The sequence below is a fragment of the Protopterus annectens genome, chromosome 17.part0, assembly GCF_019279795.1.
Source record: "Protopterus annectens isolate FY-2018-M chromosome 17.part0, PAN1.0, whole genome shotgun sequence".
Classification (NCBI taxonomy): domain Eukaryota; kingdom Metazoa; phylum Chordata; order Ceratodontiformes; family Protopteridae; genus Protopterus; species Protopterus annectens.
The window spans coordinates 667,370,777-667,387,949 of NC_056751.1; the positions used below are offsets into that span (position 1 = coordinate 667,370,777).

The 17,173-nt window shown below is 38.9% G+C and overlaps 1 protein-coding gene across 2 annotated transcripts in view; it reads right to left on the reverse strand.

The window, feature by feature from the left end:
• Positions 1-17,173, reverse strand: part of USF1 (upstream transcription factor 1) — a 931,515-nt gene that overhangs the window by 886,903 nt on the left and 27,439 nt on the right. Inside the window, exon 2 of one of the 2 annotated variants that reach the window (XM_044059392.1) lies at positions 14,316-14,445. In XM_044059392.1, the coding sequence (XP_043915327.1) occupies positions 14,316-14,317 (2 nt within the window). In that variant the 5' untranslated portion in view covers positions 14,318-14,445. The remainder of the gene's footprint in view (positions 1-14,315; positions 14,446-17,173) is intronic. The other variant, XM_044059391.1, reaches the window with a different exon arrangement.

Genomic DNA, 17,173 nt, shown 5'->3' on the forward strand with positions numbered 1-17,173 from the left:
TCAAGAAGTGCGTAATGCTATGTTTGCTGTTTTGTTCTGTGTTTTTGCTTCTGTATGTAGTTGTGCTGGAATACAGTACATGTTGCTTTTCACGATTTTGGTCTCAATGTTTTGAATTTCAATGTTATGGGCTCTCAATGTTCTAAAGTGAATCCATGTATATTTTACACACACACACACATATACACGTGCATATATTAATGGTTGGTTGACATTTAAAATGTCAAGGTGCACTTGTTCAACTCTCAAATGAGCGAAGTATGTTTTTAAGAGTTCGAATCAGCAAACAGAAAAATGCCAAACTCATAACAGTGAATGCGAGTGTGCATTCACTCAGCATTTTGAGTGCAGATTGCACTACAATGGGGACCGGGACTGTACTGCGATCTCGGAGTTAGTATATATAATTAGCAAGTGATGTGGGGGGGGCACAGGGGGCTTGCCCCCCTGCATAATGGCTGGAGACGTCCAGAAGTGACAGGTGTTTCTCACAAAGTCAACATTCCTTTGTAGACTTTTTTTTTTGGTCTTCCAGGTTCGCTCTTCTGAGCATTCGGCTTTGCAGTTTCTGACATTTCAAGTCAGGTAAGTAAAGAGTCACACAAGTACATTGTGACATTTTAATGGCAAACTATATTATATACGTATATGTACACACACACACAATCTCAGTCAGAATGGTTCAACAGCCTACATTGTCGACGAGATGATACGTTCTACAAGATGAGCTGACAGAGACCCATTATTGCTAGCTTCTCTCCTTTTATTATTTTATTATTGCCCTTCTCTCCTTTACAGATACTATCAACAAACACCGTAGTCTAAACAAACTCTCTTCTGCCCTATTCATTGACTTATCTAAAGCTTTTGACATGGTGAATCACCAAATTCTCATTACCATAATAAAATCCCCATCACTTGATTCATCCTCCATACAGTGGTTTCAGTCCTACCTTGACAATAGACAGCAGGCAGTACTATGGCACAAGTCCCTCTCTACCCACTTACCAGTCAACATTTTCATCAATGACCTCCACCTAGCCATCCCTCAAGCCTCTTGTATACAATATGCAGATGATTCTATACCTTACCCAACAAGTGTTCAACACAGTAGAGAAATGGTTTACTCACAGATGCCTTCTCTTAAACCCCAAAAGACTAAACTCCTTCTATTCTCTCCCACCAGCAAATTCTATTTCACAGTCACTTCTATCAACAAAACTATTATATCCTGAAGCTACCACTAAACTACTAGGAGTCACCATCGACAATAAACTAAACTTCGATATACATATAAACAATACTATAAAATCAGTTAATAGATTAAATCCTTTCTCCTACTTCTATATGCCTCAACCATCTTTACTAAACTATCTAAACACAACCTCAGCAAACTGGAAAGGTCCTATAATAACATTGCCAGATTTGCCCCATCATTGCCTCAATTTAAAACAGCTAGGCTGGCTTGAACTACAGAACCTAATCAAATTCCATCAACTAACTATAGCTCACAAAACCCTTTACACACCATCCAAAACACCAGCTCTATCCACACTAATCACTCCCTATAAGAACCTAGATTCCCTTAGGTCTTCACATAAACTCTTAGCTAGTTCTACCAAAACAAACAACAAGGCGGTGACTGAATCTTCTACCAAATGAAATTTCTACACTTCCCTCACTATCCATTTTCAAAAACAATCTGAAAGTATATCTCAAATCTCACTGGCTATGTTACTGTTCCAAACCTGACTAGCTCTATAGTCACCCTAAACTCTGATCTTATATATGTTTTTGTTTTTTAGTTCTGCCATATGAACTGCATCTACTGTTAAGATTGAATTCTATACTGACAATTTACTTTGAATTGTTAAAATTTATCCTGTAAATCAGTCTGTTTTTGCTTTTATTTTTTGTATTGATTTTGTTTATATGCTTGACTCACAGTAATTTGTTAATTTAGCTGTATTTACTCTACTGAAAATGGACATGTATCCAGTTAGACAAATAAATAAATAAAGTAAAATAAATAATAAATAGCTTCTGTGGAGGGTAACAACTAATGACTGGAGCTATATTTTGAGAAAAACAAAAACTGCTCCCTCAGGATTCACATCCCTGCAGTGTGTCAATTTTCCCATAACTTACACAGAAAAGAGCAAAGGTTCATGCCAATCTTTAGTTACACTAGCTTATTAACTGTATAAGGTTGGGCCACTAAAACACATTGCCAGTGCCAGTCTGCAGTATTTGAATTTTCAGAGATTATTACAACATTTTCTTAAATATACTGTAGTCTTACTGGCTGCCCTCCTGCTTGAAGTCAACCTCTATTGTGCACATGCAGCCTGACTAACACTATGGTGGAGGAGGTTCAACAACCAAGTGATCTAGTTTGATTAGCTGTCACCTGCTAATATTGCATTCTGTAATACAATTGCGAATGACCATTTAAAATACCCACTTAGCCTAGCTATATACTTCCTCCTTGTACATGTATTTACATGCTGTTTTTCTATTCTCTGTTACAGTCTGTTCTTTAGGGAGAAGATGAACATACCAAGGATCAGCACATCATAATACAGCTGTAATTCCATAGCCGTTGTATTTACTATCTCTTACAGCTTTTGTTACACTCATGGGTATGATTGTACAATAAAATATTTTAGGTATTATCTGCTTTGTTGGTTAAATGGGTTCTGATTTGCACTCTAGTACAACTGAAACATTAAATACACAATGATTTAATGCATGTTCTGTGCAGAACTGGGAAAGGGGGATATTATGCTACCACTGCATTTTGTTTCTAGTCATAGCTGTATAAATGCTAACCATGCAGTATGCTCTACATTTATCATAGCAGACCCTGCTTTGTTGTACAACTGCAGTTTGTGTCACTGTGATTATAAAGGTTGTATTACCTTTACCTATAGTAGTTAGTCAATCTGCCCTATTAAAGTGCGTGATCTGTGGCAGTTATTAACTACGATGCAGGTGATGGTGCATTTTTTTTGTTCTTTATTAGGGCTGTACACAAAATAACTTGTGACTTGCGTTACAAAAAGGTATGTTTTACTGTTTACACCTCCATGGTCTCTGTATCCCTTTCCCTCTACCAAGTGATGGCTGTGCAGTCTTGCCATGTAGCATTGTATGTCCATCAGTACATTGTTGTTGGCATCTTCTGTGTTAATGCCTGCAGCTATAAATTTTTCTAAAACTCAAAATGCATCCTGTCAGCAGCATTTTTGCCCCTGCTGTGTGTCTGTTTCCTTGCAGCTCACAAAAGCCCAACAACTGTTGGTTTGTTTGTTTGTTCTTCTTTCGGTTTTTCCCGGTTAGGGGTCACCACAGCGTAACTCTGGTCCGCTAATGATTGGCAGTAGATTTTTACGGTGCCGAGGTGGCAGCCTGACGCCCAACCTTCAACGAAGGTACGCCCATTTACGCATGTCTTTCGAACTCCACTCAACTGCGGGGAGGGCATGCAGACTCCACACAGAAGGCGCTCCAGCCGAGAATCAAACAGGAGAACCTTTTGCTGTGAGGCGGCAATGCTACCGCTTGCACCACCGTGGCTCTAAACCCAACAACTGTTGGTGCCAGTCTTTATTTACAGTGGCTTAGATACAGCCCCATGATACATTACTGGAGAACAGGCCTTCACCAACAGAGTATTAGTGTACATGGAGAGCCTGGCATCCAGTCTATAGCTTCACAGCAGCATATTAAGCAGTCATGAAGCACAGACTGAGAAAAAATGTAACTGCTCTCATTGTTTTTGCTTACTATGCTCCACTGTTTAATGTGTTGGTAAGAAAAGGAAAAGTACCAGAGTGGCTGGCACTGAAGCTCTGCACAGCAGGGGTGCTACTGCTGTGCTGAAACCAAGTTTCAGAAACTACACATATATTTTTTTTTCATTTTATTTATCATTTGTTTACCAGGATGGTCCAACTGGAGAACTAGTGTTAGTTTTCAGCGGAGTCCTGGGGGGGGGGGGGGGGGGCACAGAAAAACTTACAGAATATAAACAATATATATATAGCAATAACACAGTTTACAAAATGTAAAAGGTTAATACACTGGAATTCTGTACAAGAATAAGAGTACTACTCTACAGTCAAATAGCGTTACAGTATACTATACGCATGTAAACAATATTACAATATGAACAAAGAGAGAGGGAGAAATCCAATAGATTGAGTGGACTCCCCATAAGCAGAATGGGAGAACAGAGCGATCCTCCTGCAAATACCCTCCATTAGCAGATTAGGAGTTCAGGGAGGTTCTTTGCAGCTACATAAATGATTGGTTTGTACGTATGATTTTTAAATGGGTTTTGAAGGTGGTTGTACATGTTTGAAGTCTGAGGTCAGGAGGCAGGACATTCCAGTTTTTTGCAACTTCATTGGTGAAGAGGGAGTTGCCCGAGCTATTTACACATTGGACACTTTCTAGGAGGGCTTTACTGGTAGATTGTAATTGCCTATTAGGGTTGTAGACTGTTATGAGGCTGGACAGAGCAGGGTTTTTCCAGGATAGTATAGTATTTGGTGTGCTAGGTTAAGTTGATGGTATTGTAGTAAATGTGGGAATTCTAACCATTGCAGTTTGTTCAGGGATTGGCAGTGGTGGGACCGTGAACTGGTGTTGGCAGCGAATCTGGCGATTTTGTTACAGCATGTGGAAAGTTTGCTAAGGTCAGTTTTATTTAAGTTAGTTAGTACTGGACATGCATATAGGATAGTTGCTAGCAGGTGGGTTTTGGCTATGGTGATTTGAGCTTAAGTTAGGTATCGTTTGCAGCGATATAGGGTCCCTAACTTTTTGTGGACTTTGGCGACAGTGAGGGATATGCATTTGTTGTACTTTAGTTGTTGGTCAATGGTGAACCCAAGTAACTTAGCTTCTGGTACTGAGGTGATGACAGTCCTAATACCGGAGGATATGGAAAAGTAACATCCTGAGTTTTGGTAGGGTGGAATAGCATAAGCTGCATTTTTTGGGGGTTTAATATTAGCTGGGAATTATTAAGCCAATATTCTAGTTCAGTGAAGGATTGTTGTTTTTTTTGTTGTAGAAGTTTAATGTTGGATGCGGAGCAGATTAGGGCTGTACGATGCGGAGCAGATTAGGGCTGTACCGTCGGCGTATTGGACAACTTTGGCACCTGTAGTTGCGGAATGGAGTTGATTTGTAAGATGTTGAACAGTAGGGGGCCTAGGATGGAGCCTTGGGGTACACCAACTGTGACTGGTAATCGGGGGGGGGGGGGATAGGCAGTTAGTCCATTTGACAGATTGTTGGTGATTGTCCAGATAGCTTTTAAACCACTGTATGGTGGGGCTGTCAAGGTTGAGATCGCGTACATGTACAGATATATATATGTACTACTAGTACTGCCCCTGAACTACTAATGGACAGAGGCAGCTCCTCATGCACAAGTGCCCTCAAATTATCCATGGTTTGATCCCAGTTATTCTCATTAGGTAATATATAATTATCGACCATGGGATTGGCAAGGCCAATGTCTAACCTAATGGGACGGGTTCATTCAAGCACAAAAAGGGAAACTGGCTAGGCTGAAAATGGCCACAAGGGCAGCTAGCCTGGTACTTACTTGTGAACATATACGTATATATTATATATGCACACGTTTCTGTATACATGCGCATGTGAAAATATACATACATATTATATATGCACACGTTTCTGTATACATGTGCGTGTGAACATATACGTATATATTATATATGCACACGTTTCTGTATACATGTGCGTGTGAACATATACGTATATATATATTATATATGCACACGTTTCTGTATACATGTGCGTGTGAACATATATTATATATGCGAACATATATCAAGTTAGGAATGCTTACAGGGAATTATATATGCACACGTTTCTGTATACATGTGCGTGTGAACATATACGTATATATATATATTATATATGCACACGTTTCTGTATACATGTGCGTGTGAACATATATTATATATGCACACGTTTCTGTATACATGTGTGTGCGCACATATAAATATCTACCCCCACCCAAGTTAGGAATGCTTACAGAAAAGAATGCAAACTTTAAGTTAAGGCTTCTAGCATCAAGCACTACCACCTTAACAGAGTTTTGATTGACTGTGCAGGTAATTCACAGACACTGACCTTGCTTAAAAGACACTATTGGAAGAAAGTACCGAAAATATATTGAAATCATGAGGAAAGAGACTGAGAGAACCCCAGCTGCTTTGCTAGAGATAATCAATCATCTCATCCAGGGCATATGTACAGTGGATATGAAAAGTTTACACACTCCTGTTACAATGCAAGGTTTTTGTGATATAAAAGAATGAGACCAAAATAAATCATTTCAGAACTTTTCTCACCTTTAATGTGACATATAACCTGTACAATTAAATTGAAAAACAAACAAATCTATTAGGGAAAAAATAAAAAAAACATACAATAATCTGGTTGCATAAGTGTGCACACCCTTAAACTAATACTTTGTTGAAGCACCTTTTGATTTAATAACAGTATTCAGTCTTCTTAGGTAGCAGTCAGCATGGCACATCTTGACTTGGCAATATTTGCTCACTCTTCCTTGCAAAAGTGCTCCATATCTGTCAGATTGCGAGGGCATCTTTTGTGCACAGCCCTCTTCAGGCCACCCCAGAGATTTTCTACTGGATTTGGGTCTGGGCTTTGGCTGGGCCATTCCAAAACTTTAATTTTCTTCTGGTGAAGCCTTCCTTTTGTTGTTTTGGATGTATGCTTAGGGTCATTGTCGTGTTGAAAGGTGAAATTCCTCTTCATCTTCAGCTTTCTAGCAGACGCCTGAAGACTTTGGGCCAAAAGTGACTGGTATTTGGAACTGTTCATAATTCCCTCCACCTTGACTAAAGCCCCAGTTCCAGATGAAGAAAAGCAACCCCAAAGGATGATACTGCCACCACCATGCTTCACAGTGGGGATAGTGTTCTTTTGGTGATGCAAAGTGCTGTTTTTGTGCCAAAAGTACCTTTTGGAATTGTGGCCAAAGCGTTCAAGCTTGATCTCATCAGGCCATAACACATTTTTCCACATACCTTTGGGAGACGTGATGTATGGTTATGCAAATTTTAGCCGGGCCTGGATGTTTTTCTGTGTAAGAAAAGGCTTCCGTCTTGCAACCCTACCCCACAGCCCAGACATATGGAGAATATGGTAGATTCTTGTCACATGTAGTACACAACCAGTACTTGCCAGAAATTCCTGCAGCTTCTTCAGTGTTGCTGTATGTCTCTTGGCAGCCTCCCTGACCAGTTTTTGTCTTGTCATCAATTTTGGAGGGACGTTCAGTTCCCTGCAATGTCACTGTTGTCCCATATTTTCTCCACTTTTTGATGGACTGTCTTCACTGTGTTCCATGGTATATCCAATGCTGTGGAAACTGTTTTGTACCCTTCGCCTGACTGATACCATTCAACAATGAGATCCCTTTGTTGCTTTGTAAGCCCTCTCTGAACCATGGCTTTTGCTGTAGCAGGCAACTGAGTAAATGTCAGGAAAATCCTACTACGACAGCTGAACTTTATTTGGGGTTAATCACAGTCTTTTTAATTGATGGCAAGTGTGTACCCAAGAAGACTGAATGCTGTAATCAAATCAAAAGGTGCTTCAATAAAGTATTAGTTTAATGGTGTGCACACTTGTGCAACCAGCTTATTGTACGTTTTTTATTTTTTATATTTTTCCCCCTAATAGATTTGTTTTTCAATTGAATTGTACAGGTTATAGGTCACATTACAGGTGGGAAAAGTTTTGAAATGATTTATTGTGGTCACATTTTTTTATATCACAAAAACCTAGCATTTTAACAGGGGTGTGTAAACCTTTTATATCCACTGTATGTTGGATCGCTTATTAATGACACCAATAGCTGAGCAAATAATTCTAGTCTACTACCTTTGGTTTGTACCGACACTTCATTCTTGGCGACAGCAGGATACTGCTCAATAGCAGTTTCAAAATCAGTTCAGATGTACACATTCTAAAACAGTCCATCACATCGCTCTCCATAAGAGAGTGGTGCATCTCAAATCATTCACTTCAAGTGTGCTGTGATTAGGTCATATGTGTAACTGGGGTGAAAGGACTTGAGGGCCCTAGTGGTTTTGTGGATCCCGACACCCGAAAGAGAGACAGAGAGAGTTAACAGTCATTTTGTCTATGTTCTGCCTGGTGAATGGAGCAGGTGCATGTCTAAATATGGAGTCACCCATAACCGAGGTGTTCCCAGATGTACAAGTGTAGTCCTGCTGCCTCAAGGACTTCTGCATGCTGGTTGTGTGACCCCTTTTTGTAGCCACATTTACTGTACTCTCAGAATGTGGTGTACATGTTGGCTTAAACCTGTTGAGGCAGTATAGTGTGAAGGAGGTGGATTGGAGGGTTCAAGAAAAAGCCTAGATTATGAGCATTAGACTTGTTCAGAGATTATTTAATTGCATCAGCATAAGGCAGTCATATTACAGCATTTAGATGAGTCACAGGTGTGGGAAAGGGTAAGAGTGTTAACCTACTGCCTGAGAGGGGAACGGTACCAGTTTAGTTACTTATACCTCTCACAGACTTAAGTCCTTTTTGTTAAGCTAGAGTTTGTCTTCATCTAGAATGAGGTAACGTCACACAGCCTTACAGTACCACACTCTACAAGGCTGGCAACAGAAGGATGATCAGTCTGCAGCATCCCCATGATGACCAGCACTGCCGTGTGACACAGGTTAGTGAGGAACTAAAGAAGGGCAGGGGGAATAATATGGGGAGATGTCTGTCAGACTAGAGAAACACAGAACTGTTCAGCTAAGAGAAGGATTGCAGAAATCCACTCAAGTCAACTCATGTCAATCTTAGCCCAGTGTGAAAGGTATTTGGACAATGGAGAAGCGGATAACTCATTTGCAGGAGTTAAAAAGGTACCCTTTCAACAGTACAAGAGAAGACTTTTTCAACAACAAGTTACGTAAATACCCACTATGTAAACACATGTACAGAGTTCCTGAGCTCTGCTTGGTGCAGTAAGTATTATCCAAGAACAAAAGAACCAAAGAAAATCAAATGAATTCTAAAGTACAAGTGCTCTTAAGCTACTCAGGACCTTTAGTAATTAGTATATCACATAAATCAAATCAGAATTTAAATCCAAGAAGGCCTCAATATCACCCCAACAGATTATAAAAATGCATACAGGTAATACAAGAAACAGCTCTAAGTGGCTAAATCAGTTAGGCAACTTAAGTGCAGGCACAAAAAAAATAGTACTTTCCTGGCTTTTTCTCTAATTTTAAAACCCATTCAGTTAGTCAGACAGCACGTGTACATAATGCAGGCCTCTGCAGTCTTTTACCCAAGGGTTTACGTGAGTACCAATCACATAATCACAAACTGATTATTCAAGACAAAAGAAAAGAAACCACCTATAAAATACACAAGGTCATTTACAAAAAGAGTCTCAGCTATTCCTTGACTTAAGAGTTTCTCAGCACTGACTGGTATACAATTAAGGACACTAATCCTGACTCTGGCAAATTCTTCCAATACAATTAAGACTATTCAAAACAGGATTTTCTGACACAGTAACCCTGAGATTTATAAGGGCTCAATGCAGTGTGAAAACCCATCATCCAAAGGCTTCCACAGTGAGCTATCCTCCAGTTAAGAGTTAGAGGCCACTGAACTGTTACAGTGGCAAGAAGCACATGGCCTGTAGGACAGACAGCAGTCCACTGGTAAAGTCATATAAAAATGCAACAGTTTGGGGGGGGGGTCTTGGCTAAGTTCCAAACATCACTGCCATCTGAACAGCACTGTAGAGCAAGTCAGATAACAATGTTATTGTGCTACTTGAGGCATGATGTGGAAAAAGTGTACTCCATCTTTTGGCAGCACTCACCCATTTGTTTCAATGGAAAGATCTTGGCTGTTGAAGCTATGGATATATACTGTGAAGCCACTTACTTGTGTCCCTGTGTGTGTGCATGTCTGCAGAGACATGCTTGCAGCTGTATGGATGTCTATATGTATGTGTATCTCAGTTTAATTTCTCCAAGTCTTTTGGGTTACTAATACCATGTCGGGAATTGACCCCATTCCCAAGTCAAAGTATAATTAAAGTTTGTGAAATTACTACTGTTTCAGTCTTTGATGTTAGCCAAAGTGCTCTTCGCAGAACCCACAATGTGCCCAGAACTGACTCCTTCAGTAATTCATAAGCAGCATATCTAAATAAGACTACAAATTATTTTTTATGAGATCCATTGCTCTTGCTACTTACTGTTGGAACTCTCTGTATATCCTTTTTCCACACTGCCCTGGTTTCTGCCTGCAATTTTATGACTGTTTCACTGTACGCAAGACACTGTAATCACTGTGTGTAACAATTTTAATGATTGGTGCTATGATTGGTGCTACTTTTGTCTTCTTTTCATGGACTACTCTGTTTTTCTTCCATCTGTTTTTGAATTGTTGGTAATGAGTGGTCCCATGTGATATAAACTCTCATTCTCTATAATGCTTTGTGGCTCGTGTTTCCAATGCTTATCCAGCTATTTTAATATTGTAATGTCTGCACAACCCCCAGTGCAGTCATCTTGCCACATTACTATGCTTTTTAATATATAGGTCCTCTGCCGTTAGTGTATCACACCCAGCAACAAAATGTGTGACTGTTTACAGTTCTGTTTTACAGAACCTGCACTTGACTTTCTCCTGCAATGGACTTTGTACACCAACGTGTACATAGTCTGTCATGGGCTGCCAATATTAACCTTTCATCTTTTGGTTTAAATTCACCTTTCCTTAAATATTCCTGTGTCAGATCCAGACCTGATCGATATGAGGTTGTTTCAGAAGTTTTCTGTGCTTGCAATTGGATTTATTTGTTTTCCATTTTCTTTCCTTTTCATCTGATCCTTCTCCTTATGTTTTCTTTCTTTTGTTTGGCACATTCAGTTGCTGCTTGGTGTTTATCTATTTCTGGTTTAATTTCCATTTCTGCTTGACGCCGAAATGCTCATCTTAGACTTGTTCTCCTCACGTTAACCTTTCACTATGTTTAGATTTGGTGAAGTCAGCAGATTATGTAAGCAGTCCCATGACTGCATATCTAGTCAAGTAATCAACTGGAATATATAACCCTGGTATAAACCGATTTTTATGTATCATTCAATAACAGTTAAGCATATTTTTGTTTTTCTGTTTTCAACTGATCCTTTTGAGGTATATTAGTCAATCACCCCAAAACTGTAAGCTAGAACAGGAAAAGTAAAATCAGTTTATAGTTTGGACTTAGTTCCCAGATGTCACAGATGTTTTCCGTATTAAATTTTAATCTACCAAAATATTCTTGAGTTTTGTTTGCACGCGTTCAATGTCTTATCGTCAATCCTTCATCAATTTCCAAATATTTTCACACTCCCTCCTGCTCAAAATTTCTTCATGTATCACACTCCTGTCTCAGACGGATATGTTCTTGGTGCTGCAGCTTTCCTGCTTTAAATGTTACTTTTGCACATTTATGCACATTTATCAAGACCAAATCATCTGATGAACTATACAGTTTTAAATTATCTACAGAAAGATGATGAGAACTCTTTACATTTTGTTGTCTTCTTGGACCAACAGCAGTGGTGAAAGTGTCACCCTGGAATATCCCCCTTTAAATTTTTATCCCCAAGATAATAACTTGTCCTTTATCACAGCTTAGCTGCAAAGTGGTTTGCCACTGTTTTTATGGGCACTCAAATGCAGCTGATCAACCGTATGCCATATCTTTTACATCTGTAAGCACTCCTTCATCCATGAATGTGAGATGCTGTCAAATGCTTTTTTGTATTCTATCCATGCCATACTTAGATTCTTCCTCTTTTTACAATTCTCCATCACAACTTCAACAATAAAAAGAACAATAAAAGAACTTTCTACTCTCTCTTCCACACATCTTTTTAAAAAAACATCTCAAATAGTATCTTAAAACTCACTAGCTTTGTCCCTGCACAAACCCTGACTGATTTTCCACTTTACCCATTCCTGCTCTCCCTTTTACTTCACTTCTCCAGTGTACTATATTGCTCAAACCTTTCGATGTCCGTACTATATTGCTCAAACCTTTTGATGTCCTTTTTGCTGCACTATGTTTCCTACCTGTACTAACAAAAAAAAAAAAAAAAAACTTTTTATAACTTTTTTAAAATGTATTACTCTGTTTTTTTTCCCTGTCAAATATTGTTTATTCTTCTGTATTTGATCTTAGCTCATTCCCCTCTAAAGAACTCGGCACACAATATTTTTTGTTTTTCCTTTACATATATTATTATCTGTACTTGATAATACCTTATTTTTTTTATATTAATATTGTAGAATACATTTTCTGTCTATGCTTGGAGCTTTTCTCCCCGGGCCTCTACTGAAAATGGACATGTATCCAGTTAGACTAGCCCGGTCAACAAATGTAAATAAAAATAAATAAAAAGATCCTTTGTTCCATATTACTTTCTTTAGTCACCCTTTTGTTCTACTGCCTTGATTTGAGTTTTATCCTAAATGACTATAAAACTCAGTCAGCATCAATTCCACTACATATAGTTTATACATTTCTGGAAGGGAAGTTATTGGTCTGTAGCTTTTAGGACAGCTTGCAGGTTCACTCTTAAGGAGAAGTACCATTTTTACTGTTGTTAACCGGGCTGGTGTCTGTTCAGGATGTGCATACAAGTAGTTCTTACTCGGGGATATGTTAACACTTTTAGCCAGCAGTTAGTTACCGCATTTGGGCTTTGGGTTTTCATTTAGGAGCATTTCTTAATTTTGTTTCAATTTCTCTTTCTGTTACATCATCCCATTTCATATCGTATACATCTGAACTTCTTACCATTTTTTTACTTTTAGTCTTCATAGATATTTCTCCAAAATGTGTATTTCTTTTTTTTGGGTGGTGTTTCTATTCCTTTTGCTTTGTTTCCAAATTTTCCATAAAGCTTTTCAGGTCATCAATGAATTCTTTATTTTGTACTTTTCCTTTATATTTATCTGCATATCTAAGTTTTTTCTGCCTGTGCTGAAATCTTTAGTTCATTATTTGCAATAGTGTACGATAAGAGTCTGGTCTGTTCGGATACTGGGTGTTGCTTCTATCACTCCACAACACTGAATCAAGTCCGAGTTGCAACTGTTCCTTGCTCCTTCCCTTGCTGTGAAACTCCAACTGAACTTTTCTACTGGTCCCCTACTGAAGATTCCAGAGTGTCTTCATGTAGCAAATAATCAGATGCTTCCCATTCCACCTGTTCTCCTTACTTTGGGGACTCAGTGCTCCATCATGCTGTGACATTACTAGAGCTAGATTTTCTACACTAAATCCTTCACTGCGCAAGTAATCCATAACTTCAGTTTGTATTTCTTTAACTTTTCCATTACTAATCCTCAATGCTATGCTCCTCCCCCTTTGTGATCACATTTTTTGGATTGTGAAATTTTCCATATCTGGGTGTCTTTGCCTATCATTTCTCATCAAATATCTTTGGAGATGCTTTTTTGTATCGATTAGTTTGGCTATCTCCTTTAAATAAACACTACATCATATCAGATCTATCTTTCCCATGTCTATGTTTCTTTTTTTTTTTTTATATATATATATATATATATATATATATATATATATATATATATATATCTTTCAAAAATCCTATAGGTGCTCTTTATATTGTTGTATCTTTTTCCAAGCAACCCAAAGTTTCTATTTCTTTAACTTCTGCATTACTGTTGTACTGGGTCCCCCTTCAGAAACCTGAACTTCACTTACCCGACTTCCAAAACGCCAAGAGAAAAAGGCTGACGACCACACAACACTAACATCCCGGAACACCAACTTTCCACTCCAGGTAAGTAACCACTTGCACAGTAACTGTGCAATATAAGCAGATGACATTATGGTTATTCATTCCAAATGTGCATTATCCAAACTCCAGCATAAACTACAGAGCAACTTCGACAACATATTGAACTGGCTAGACAGCCCCAAAGGCATACAGAGATGAAAGGTAGGACTACAAAACCCGAAACTGATTAACAGCTCGGGTATCTGCTGGAGGCAGAAGGAGGGATGGACTAACAAGCCATGCCTGCTCATACCTCCTTTGAAACTGAAGAAATATAAAACAAAAAGCAATCCCATAACTTAACTTAGATGCCAAAGAATACGAGGAAAGAACCTTTTCAATGAACCAATGGTTAACCTTTACTTAGACCACGCTGTACATACGTACATTAGCAAAGCATTGCAGGACTCACCCCTTCATTACTGCAGGATGAAATGCATGGGAAGCGTGTGTGAGAGAGTCGCCACTCTGCAAACAACTGCTCACCACTCCTCTGAAAGCAGGTTAATTACGGCACCTGAAAAATAAGTGAAAGTATAAAATCAGGGGAGTTCATTCAACTCTCATAAAAAGCATCAGTAAAACATCAAATATATATCCAGGGGTGTGTACATGCATGACCTCTAAAACTGGCAACTCTTCTAAACTATACTGTCAGCAATTACACTCAACATCCATGTACCTTTCTCAAAGCTAATCCTAACTAGTTACCACAAGGCACTGAAGGTTAACATGATCTCAACAATGTCCTGCACATCCCATAGTTTACAATGCACAAAAACATTACACAAAAGAGGTGAACAACAATGCTGTCAAAAATGATCTTAAGAAGATAAAGAGCAGAGGTTATTTGCTTCAAAAAAGAGATTTCACTGGTTTTACAGAAGCATTTGAAATGACAAAGTTAAAAATATAGAAGGGCGCCATAATAGACTCTCCAGCTGACACAAACATCCTTCAAAAAGGTCTCACAGAGACGGATAACTGGTGCCGGAGCCATGGTCTAAAGCTAAATGCCAAAAAGTGTATAGTCATACCCTTTGGCAAAAACAATGTGCCCACAAACTACCACATAGGCGGTAAACCATTAAGCACAGAGAAAGTAATTAGGGATCTGGGGACCCAAATTGATAGCAATCTCTCCTTTGACAACCACATTGCCAAAGTGGTTAGAAAGACCTTCTACATGGCCCACCTCATCATGAAAGGATTCATATCTAGATCAAGAGAGGTAATCGTGCCCCTTTATTCATCCCTCATCAGGCCCATCATAGAATACAATGCCCCTTTTGGGATGTACCTTACCAGACACCTGCAGCAATTAGAAAGACCCCAAAAGTACCTCACCAAGAGGATCAAGGGACTCAAACAGATGCCATATGCTGCTCGGTTAAAAAAACTCCAGCTCTACTCAGTTGCATACCGCCTACTTCGAGGCGATCTGTGCCTGACATATAAAGCTATGTCCAATCCAGAATTAATGGACATGCTCCACCTCAGTAAATCTAAATCCCTTAGAGCCACACGCTCGAGGGACTTGAAACTCAGCACAGAAATAAATAGGACTTGCTGGAGGGACAGATTCATAACCCAGTGGCTCCCTTTGCTCTGGAATAGAATTCCAATTCATGTTAGGCAGAGCACCTCATTGAATCTCTGGGGGATCGTAGGTTTGTTCCGGGGATTACTTCCATGTCACTATTAGACAGAGGCACAGTAAACTAAACCATAAAAAGGGCACAGTATACTCAAATCAAGGGGTGGCGTAAGCCAAACAAAATCGGGCTAAGCTTATAATTGCCCCAGGGCAGATAGCCTAGTATGAACCTATGAACCTATGTGATGCCATTTTTAAGGGGTAAAATAAACACTATAAAAGGGCAAGTAATGCCAGATCATCTACTTATTTATCACATGCACACAGCAGTCAAAAGGAACGCAATTTAAAGCTGAAAGTTAAACATCTTTACACCTTATTTCTAGTATGCAGTTACCATGATATTACAACCATTACTAATTGAGCACGTTGTGTACATTCTTAAAATGTGAAGCATTAAATGAATAAACAGGGCAAAGACCATGTTTAAGAATTTCAAAACACTTGACTCACGTGTGGGTTTTTGCGATTTAAAGACCACGGACTTCTACTTCCTCTTTAGACAGCTATATAAACGGACTAATGCAGAGTAGGAGACCACACAGACACACACGCGCACACAAAATCTATCTTCATTCTGTGATCCACCTGCAGAAGCAGACAGCGAGTCCACTGTGGCAGGAGGGATCAATAAAAACTTTGAAAACAAGTGGCTCATCAAAAACAGTGACATACATTAATAGTGCCGATGGCATGTTCCAGCATAACAAAAGCAGCAGCAAAGGTAATGAGGAAGATGAAGCAGCTCTACTCAATATTCAGGCCGCAGCAGTTTTCAGAAGAAGCCACTGGAGTTCCACCCCAGAAGGCCACAGAAAAATCCACTAGAGTAATCCATACTGAAACAAATACAGGAGAATCTACACATGATGCAGGCTAATCTCAAGGTGTTTTAATTACACATTCCTCAGATGAAATATAATATGACATCAGCTGCTGACATATTAACTGAATTGTCAGCTCGACATTAATGCCCACCCCTAAGATACACACCTGGTCATATGCTCCCAAACAGAAGATGGCTGATGCAAACAGACAACAGATGACATATGCTGGAAATCAACAACTCGGACTTGTGCAGGTTTAACCTCTTATCTGTTGTCAGCATCCAGTTAAGGATCTCAGAAGCACAAGCTCAAAGCAGCAGCATTTCTTTACTCACACTATACAAAGCATGTTCGTCTATGTATCAAACAAGTAAGCAGGGCTGATTTAACTGCCCACGTTTTTAGTGAAAAGGTTTTAGGAAATGTACACATCTTTTTATGAAAGCAAAGTCTTGCACGTTGTTTTCTCCTGTAGTTGAAAAGGTAAATTATTGTTCTGAAGTGAAAGTTTATGCATTTGATGTATTTTAGTGGTTTAGTGAGTTTTATGTTAGAATATATGTTTGTGTATAAATGAAAATAAAATTAGAGGCAGAATGCTGATGCTAATTGACCATTTTCAACCTCAGCCCTGTAGACTACAAAAAGAAGATAAATTTGACAATTTCAACTGGATGCATGTATAACTATGAAAAGTTAAAAATGGTTTTACAAGCATGCTAACAGTACTATAATTTAGTATAGAATTACAACTAAAAAAC